The sequence below is a fragment of the Daktulosphaira vitifoliae genome, unplaced genomic scaffold, assembly GCF_025091365.1.
Source record: "Daktulosphaira vitifoliae isolate Bord-2020 unplaced genomic scaffold, ASM2509136v1 Scaffold_4, whole genome shotgun sequence".
NCBI lineage: Eukaryota > Metazoa > Arthropoda > Insecta > Hemiptera > Phylloxeridae > Daktulosphaira > Daktulosphaira vitifoliae.
This window is the reverse complement of record NW_026099575.1, coordinates 19876936-19885582: the sequence shown is the minus strand read 5'-3', so window position 1 is coordinate 19885582 and position 8647 is coordinate 19876936. Positions and strand designations below refer to the sequence as shown.

Sequence of the window (8647 nt, the reverse complement as noted above, 5' to 3'; positions counted from 1 at the left end):
AAAAAAAAAAAAAAACATCTTAGTAAAACCAATATCTTTTCAGCTTCGCATCGAAGGTAAAACTTACAACTGATGTGGAACATTCAAAGACTAAAACAAAAAGACTTACTACATTATCCAGAAATAACAATAATTTTAGCAGGATCAATCATCCATTATTTAAAATATTAAAAATGTATTGGCGGAAAAGTTTGGTGTTGCCAACGTGTGCAAATTTGTTTAAGTCGACTATTTAGACGACTTATAGTCCAACTCATAGTCGGAAATCTGGAAAAACAATTATAAAATCTTCTCCTCGTCTTTGAACGAACAATTTTACATGATAAAAACAGGCTATTATTAAATTGAATTATTTCAAAAATAACTTAAAGTTATCATTGCATTTTAATATGTCTTATTTGTTTTTAAATTATTTATTTATTTTATTTTCCAGTGATGTATTAAATACTAGTATTCGTTTTTCTATATACATACCACCAAATTTAGAAGATCCTGCTCCTGTTTTATACTATTTAAGTGGGATGTCATGTAATGAGAAAACATTCATTGAAAGATCTGGATACCAACGTTGGGCCTCTCAATACGGAATTATTGTAGTTGCTCCAGATGTGTGTCCAAGTAAGAACATAAGAAATACACATAAATACTAATGGTTGGAAGTAGCTCAGTCACTGTAATGCGCTACTTTTTTGTAGTTGTATCGGAAGCGAAAATATTTTACTACTCACTACTAATAATTATAATTATTTATATTACAATATGTAAAAATATTTTTAATAAAATGTGTAATTTTTTTTAATTTTTAAGAGCAGTGTCTTCAACTAGACACGATTTGTCATTTTTTAACGTACCATTGAAAGAAATCGGTTTGGTGAGAGCCGAGAAATAATGGTTATAGACACAAAAAAAAACACATAGAAAAATTAATACTTTCTAAGCTTTGCATCGAAGCTAAAAAATATGATAAATTAACCCATAATAAGTTCACGTCAGTTCGGCTTTACTTATAATATTCGTTTAGTTAATCCCGCTGCCTATTATATTCTAATCATATATAGTGTTCAGTAAATAAGGAAACGGATTTCTATTGTTCTCATTGCTTGTATCAATTGATAAATATTGCTATTTTATAAATTAATAATTATATTCAATATAAATATATCAAAAATCGATTTCAGGAATTATGTTTTCAAACGAAAAAAGTATAATTGAAGCCAAAGGACTTTCATTTTATATCGATGCAGTGCAATCTCCATGGAATAAAAACTACAATATGTATTCTTACGTCAATGAAGAATTACCTAAACTTATTCAGGATAATTTTAATATTAAAAAAAATAGACAGTCAATAATGGGACATAGGTAATAAATCTTTAAAAACCATTTTGTTTTTTTTGATACATAAAATGTAATTCACATTATTATTGCCTACCCGACCATAAGTATTTATTCGTGGTAATCATGTCCAGGAATGGATTTAGAAGAAATTTTTGGATTTTATTATTATAGTATTATTATTTCTATTAAAATGAGATCTGATTTTTGTATAGCGAACCTTTTTTCTAATATCCAACTCTTGTATACTCACCTAATCATATCTTTATAACCCCCTTAGAAAATAAAAAAAATTTAGCTAGTTTATTACAATCAATATGTTCGAGGTTTTTTTTTATGATTAAAGGACTTTTATTTTGAGTTTAAATTACATTTACACAATTTTTCAATGTAGAATAGATTCTAAAGCAAATGCTCTCTCCAATCCTTCTCTTAGCTGACTTAACACATTATTTATTAATTTTTCATGTTACTAGTATGGGGGGCCATGGAGCCCTTATTAGTGCTTTGAAAAATCCAGGAAAATTTCAATCTGTTTCTGCATTTGCTCCAGTTTGTAATCCTGCTGGAACATCCTCTATTATTGAAATATATAATCATTATTTTGGAAAAGATACTGAAGCTATGGAGTTATGGGATGCTACATGTTTAATTTCCAATTACAAAGGACCGAATTTAAATTTACTTATTCACCAAGTTAGTGAAGATTAAAAATTCAACAAAAATAATTTGATGTGTTTCATTTTGTTATATGTGAACTCATAGGGCAGTAAAGATGAATATGCTGAAACATTAAACTTGGAGAAATTCTCAACTGCTTGTAGAAAAGCTGGAATTGAAAGTTCAATCAAAGTCGAGGAAGGATATAATCATGGATATCATTTTGTATCATCATTTATAGAAGAACACATTCATCATCACTCTAAATTTTTACTATAAATACTGAAATAATTAAATTTTTAATTTAACACTGATGAAAGGCAAGCCAAACTAATAAATATATATACTTTTTTTTTTTAAACTTCACAAATATTTTTTAATTATATATTTTTTAAGTTTATTTAGCGAATTAATAGTATTATATTAATATTTTTGAATAATCTGATATGAGGTAAACTAGTTATTACCAATAGTTTGTATAAAATTTAATATTAATATTTTAATATTTTTTACGAAATATATTTTTAGTTTCGATACAAAGATGAGAAGGTATTAATTTTACCATAATGTGTTGATTTTTTTTTTTATGTCTGTCACTAATTTTTCTCAGCTCTCCCTGGACCAATTTTTTTCAACAATACGTCAAAAGATCACAAATTGTATCTAGTAGAAGACATTGCTCTTAAAAATTAAAAAAATTTTAATGGGTAGATTCGAAATAGTAACTTTTTTTACAAAACTCAACTTTTTCAACTTAAGTTTTATAAATGATCCAGAAATACTTGTTCTTTAAACATATGTCAAATTAAAGCTTATGTTATGTATTAATATTTAAAAAAAAAAAAATGTACCGACAACTTATCTTCTACTTGCATATGGCTGCCTTAATTAAAAAACATTCTATTTATTTTAAAATACTTATAAAAGGCTTTGTTATAGTAATGAATACATCAGTTTTTATAAAATTTACATGAATCTAGCTTATATTTTGATTATTTTACATCTTTAAAGTTAAAAAAAGTGACTTTGAATTTTTGAACTAGCTTAAATAGTTTATTTTATAAAAATTATTCATGTCGATCACAGTGGTTACGTTATTAACTATACAGTCTTGTAAGTTCGGAGTACAACGTTTGAACCCCGCAAATTAAAATAACATTTTTATCTTAATTTTTTTTTTTTTTTTGAGGTGGAAAACAAAATCAAACATGAAAAATTGAATAATAAAAGTATATTTTTGACTATGATGAAATTTATTTGTAGACCATTTATTCATAATTATTTTCTGAAAATTTTTATATCAAGCCCTTTAATTTTTATACACGTTTGCTATAAAAGTAATAACTATTTTATAATTTTGTATAAATTCTCCGAAAAAAATTACAATTCTAAATTATTAATATCAATCTCATACTAATTTAATTGCTACAATAAATATTTATTATATTAAAATAAAAGGTAATAGATAAGTGAATAATAAATGAGACATTAGTATCTAAAAACCCGTTTGGATTATGCCCTCACTTATTTTCTGTAATAATGGATGAAATTACTAGAGAATACAAGGAGAAGTGCCATGGTACATGTTGTTCACTGACGATATAGTGTTAAATGAAGAAAAAAGTGAGGAAATTAATCAAAGGTTAGTGGTGTGGACATTAGATCTTGAAGAAAGCGGATAAGAATAAGTTGGAGTAAGAAAAAGCATATAAAGTACGAGTTCGACAAAGGAGTAGAACAGATATTAGGTGAAATGAGAAGATCAGTGACAATAAGCAAGAATGTGATAGGAGAGGTGGAAAGTTTTAAGTATTTAGGATCAGTTGTGCAAATTGTGAATTAAGTGTGGGTGGTTAAAGTGGAGAAGCATCTGGTGTGTATATAAAAATTCCAATAAGGCTGAAAGGTAAGTTCTATAAGACTAGTGAGACTAGCTATAATGTATGGTTTAAAGTGTTGGGCCGTTGACAAGAGAATAAATGTTCTAAATTTTAAAACAATATTATAATCAAATTTTCAAATATAAATTTACTTATGAAATGTTTTTTTTAAAGATAATATTTAGAAAACAATAGTATGTTTTTTTAAATAAATAAATTATTTATTTCAGAGAAAGAATAATCTATGATTACTATTGGTATAAATTTATAAGGTTATAAACAAACAACAATAAAAAATAATATTGAAAAAGCCATTTTTTTTTAATTAAAAAAATTTAAATATACAATAACTAATTAAAGAATACCAAAAACACTTAAAAGTAAATAAACCAACCTGTTATGTACTACTTTTTGGTTTGAGATCTTCAAAACAAGGTTTTAAAAATATTTGTGGTTTCTTTGCTGGATTATTATATTCATGGCCCTAAGAATACAATATATTAATATATTTAAAATTGCATTTTTCTTAATATAAAGAAGCTTAACATTTTTTATAAACTCTATTTTAATATATAAAATTTATATTATATTATATTATAATTTTAATATTTAATATTAAAATTATTATTTACTTTAGACCAATCATATCCAATACTATATGCAAATATCTGTCCATTACTATTAAAACAGCATTTTGTAATTGGTTGATCAATTGTTTCTGATGACTTTAATTTTGTACGAGCATCTTTATCCCAAAAGGCAAATGTAGCATCAGAACCAACAGTAGCTAATGTGCCATGAACTGGATGAAATTTAATATCATTCACCTAAAATAAAATAATATTAAAGAACTATCCCTAATATGTTATTCTGAGTTAATCATAAGTTAAAAAACTAAGTAAAATAAAAATGTTGAAATAAGACAAGTATTTTATAAAATAATCACACTTTTAAAATTTATAGAAACAATATGTAAGGAATATATAAACTTATTCAAAAGTTTTCATAATACAAAATAGTAATTGTCATTTAATCTAATAATTAAAATAATGGGTTCATATCAAAAAAAATGTTTTTAACAACTACTTTCAAGTGTAAAAGTAATTTTTTAATGTTTTAAAACTATTTTTATGTTATTAAAAAATAAAAACTTAATAATTTCTTTTAAAAGTATACATAAGTATACCTTTTTACCATATCACAATTCGTTACTATCGAAATAAAGAAATGTTATTTAAAATACATTTTAATTGCAAAACTTAAATATTAAATTAACAAAAGAAATTCATTTTCCAGTTTTACTACTAGAATTTATGGTACATTTTTATTTATTCTTAGCTTAGATTGCTTAAATTGGACTTTCAATTAATGAAATTTTGCCGGATTATAACAAAAAATATATTTATATCAACAATCTAACAATTGAATATTACTTGTAAATTTTTCTAAACTAAAAAATATTTAATAATTATGAGTGTTTAATAGTTTTAACCAAAAACCATATATTATATTTTCTTCAAAGATACTGCTATTTTTACTATTCAAACATACTGCATAAATGTCTTGAACATTCATGGTGCCTTGGCTATTTTGACGATGACATTTAAAAGTAAAATTATCTTTTGTACTCTGTGGTTGAATATAATGGATAGCTACACGTCCTTCAACACTTCCCAAACCAAAACCTAAAATAGTCACAATTTTTTTTCATAAAAAAAAATATATATTTATTTATAATATATATATAATATATTTTCACTTTTCTCTAACCTGTTGGTGATTGTTTTTTTTTATCTCTAAAAATTGCTACACAACGATGTTGATATTTAAGAGGCGATTCTACAGTCTTAACCATTTCAGGTTTTCCCTCAAGTTTATAGACTACAATTCCTCTTGATGCTGTTCCAATAACTGCCATAGGATAATCCTAAAAAATCAACTGTTATTAATGCTAAAAAAATTCAATCATTTAGAAAATTTAATATATTTAGTACACAATATTAATAATTAAGAAAATCCTGAATCTAATCTAATGTAAATTACATTGTATAACAAAATAAATATTAAAGTATGTAGCTATTTTACAAAACACTTTAAAATATTTTGAAAATTAATTACATTTAATAGTATTCAATAATATTTTTTAGTCCAACTCTCTAATGATAATGAATGAGGTAGTATAAAAATTTGTTTCTTCATCAAACCTTAATCTTACATAACTTAATCAAATATAATTTTTCGTCCTAAATTAGGCACACATAACACTACTACCATAAAATATGAATAAATATAATATGAAATAACAAAATATAGACCTTGAAAACATCAATATTTACTTTGTTACACTATGTATAATAAACATTCTTACTGATTTAGTAACAACTTAAATCAAAAAAATTTTAAATATAAGAATTCAATGTCTTAATTTAATTTAAAAAAAGAATAAATAACTAAAAAAATAAAAACTGCGTACTCAAATTAAAATTTGCATTATGATTCAAAACTTTGATGATAAAGTGGAGTAATTGTAAATACTTACTATATAATCAATATTGGAAAAGAAATTGTCTATGTTTATATATTTATATATATAACTACATTTAAGAATTTGAATTTAAAAATTAAAAAAATATTTGCTGAAATTTTTAATTTTTATATATTTTGTTATATACGTATATATGTTTCAATATTTTAAAAATTTTAATGATAAAGCTAAAATTGATGTATAAGAAATTTTTTTATTTATATTTCATTTCCATATTTCAAAAAATCAATTATAATGCCAAATATATAAACCAGAAGTAGCAATAATTTTGTAAATCATAGATAATTTTAAAAGAATCAGATATGATTTATTACTAGTTCAGTATCAAATATAAATAAGCTTATATATTAACTTTAGAAAATTATAAATACCACATCAGCACAATAGGCTCTTTCAGGTAAATTAATTGTCATCATTGGATTTGAGCTTCGTATATCCCAAAACTAGAAATAATAATAATAAACTGTATAAATAATCATTACTCTAAAAACTATTACTTTTTTTTTTTAATCGGAGTTTCATGATATCAAGTTTCTATTAATAATTATGTTTAAAAAATGTTGAACATTACTTTTAATGTCTTGTCCCATGATCCTGTCATTAAACAAGTATATGATGGAGCTTTAATCCAGTGGCAAGTTTTAACGGGTGCATCATGAGCTGCTACTTGCATAGTTTGATTACTTGCTAAATCCCAACATTTTACTTGTTTATCACACGATGCCATAAAAACTTTTGTACCATCATCACTCCAACAAGTATCTAAAATAGGACCTGTCATAGACTGCATAGATTTAGGAACAGTTTTACCACTCTGTTCAACTTCCCAACAACGTACCTATTATATAATTATAAACCAATTTTATAATAAAACATACCATACAAGCATATTTAAACAACAAATATCTTACACTGTTATCCCAACTGCCAGCTATTAAAAAATTTTGTTGTAATGCGGCAGGACTGAATTCTAGGGATGATACTGTGTCATCGGGAGGCTGAGTTACTTCAAAATCCTTATTAGGATTAGAAGGTTGGGTAACACTTTTATTAAAAATACTACCACCTATCATGACTGAAAATATTATGTATATTTTTTAGAATTAAATTTTGATGTTAAGAAAAAAATAAATTTAAATTAATACATAAAATAAATATTTCTTTACCGGTAACTTCAAATGTATTACAATATTATTAATTTAATAATATTGTTAAAATTTGTTGATATTAATGTTTAATACTTATTACATGAAATACAAATCCAACGGTTATCATGTTTCTCAAATATGACCATGAAGTTAGCAATGCCTTTGTAGCAATTCTAATCAGACCCAAGCGTTACTTGCCGTCTGAATATTGAAGCTATCTAATGATAGAGGGCGGCACATATTTTACATAATTAATAATACACATTAATTAATAATATTATATTTTTGATAATTGTGTTAATGTAAAAAATCAATTTTCATAAAAATATTGATTACTATGATTTGAAGTTGGACAACATAGTTGTCTATTTATTATTAATACTGTACTGTTCTGATAATAGGTAATAGGTAAATTACCTGTTACAATGAGAACAGTAGAACCCGTTTCCTTATTTACTGAACACTCTTACTTATAAATTATAAATGAACTGAAATTTATATATAACTTATCAAACATTCCTTGATAAAACATACAAAATATATTGCTATACGCAAATGCAAAATCGTATCCTAATATAAACTATGCCTGGACATAAAATAAAAAAGGACATTTGTACAGTAAGAAGATAATAAAGCCAAACTTCAAATAAAAGATATATACAGGTAGGTCCCCCAGTACTCACTGACAACTTAAATAACTTTTGATCCAGTTAATTTTTTTTTTTTATATTCAATATACTTATTGGCTATAATAACAATGTAATAAATATCATTTTTATAATTAAATAAAAAAATTATAATTTTAAAAATTTACGAGAAATATTTAAAAAAAAACGGTAGCACAGTGGGGTCGCGGCATAGTAGAGACATTGCATAGTAGGGTCCAGTATAGATTTAATCTGACAGTGATTAAAATCACTATCATAAGAAACGCTTCGATGCAAATCTGTAGATAGTGTTTAATTTTAAAAAATTGATGGATAATTGCAAAAGCAACATCAACTTCTATTAAAATAAAATACAAAACCCATAATTATCATACAAAAATAGTATATTTTTCAATATGGTAGCCATTTGCG

At 24.4% G+C, this 8647-nt stretch overlaps 2 protein-coding genes across 2 annotated transcripts in view; one reads left to right on the top strand and one right to left on the bottom strand.

Annotated features, from left to right (window-relative positions):
• Positions 1–2356, top strand: part of LOC126904979 (uncharacterized) — a 13842-nt gene extending 11486 nt beyond the window's left edge. Inside the window, exons 8-11 of the mRNA XM_050684383.1 lie at positions 434–618; positions 1179–1362; positions 1812–2031; positions 2101–2356. Coding sequence (XP_050540340.1) covers positions 434–618; positions 1179–1362; positions 1812–2031; positions 2101–2274 — 763 coding nt within the window. The 3' untranslated portion in view covers positions 2275–2356. The remainder of the gene's footprint in view (positions 1–433; positions 619–1178; positions 1363–1811; positions 2032–2100) is intronic.
• A 1816-nt stretch (positions 2357–4172) lies between these two features.
• LOC126903541 (protein Rae1) lies at positions 4173–7727 on the bottom strand. The gene is made up of 8 exons (XM_050681733.1): positions 7587–7727; positions 7332–7495; positions 6992–7258; positions 6792–6863; positions 5646–5802; positions 5427–5560; positions 4508–4702; positions 4173–4359 (listed from the first exon to the last, which is right to left on the bottom strand). Exons 2-8 carry the CDS (start codon positions 7491–7493, stop codon positions 4273–4275), a joined length of 1074 nt encoding a protein of 357 aa, XP_050537690.1. The 5' UTR covers positions 7494–7495; positions 7587–7727; the 3' UTR covers positions 4173–4272.
• Positions 7728–8647: the final 920 nt, after the last annotated feature.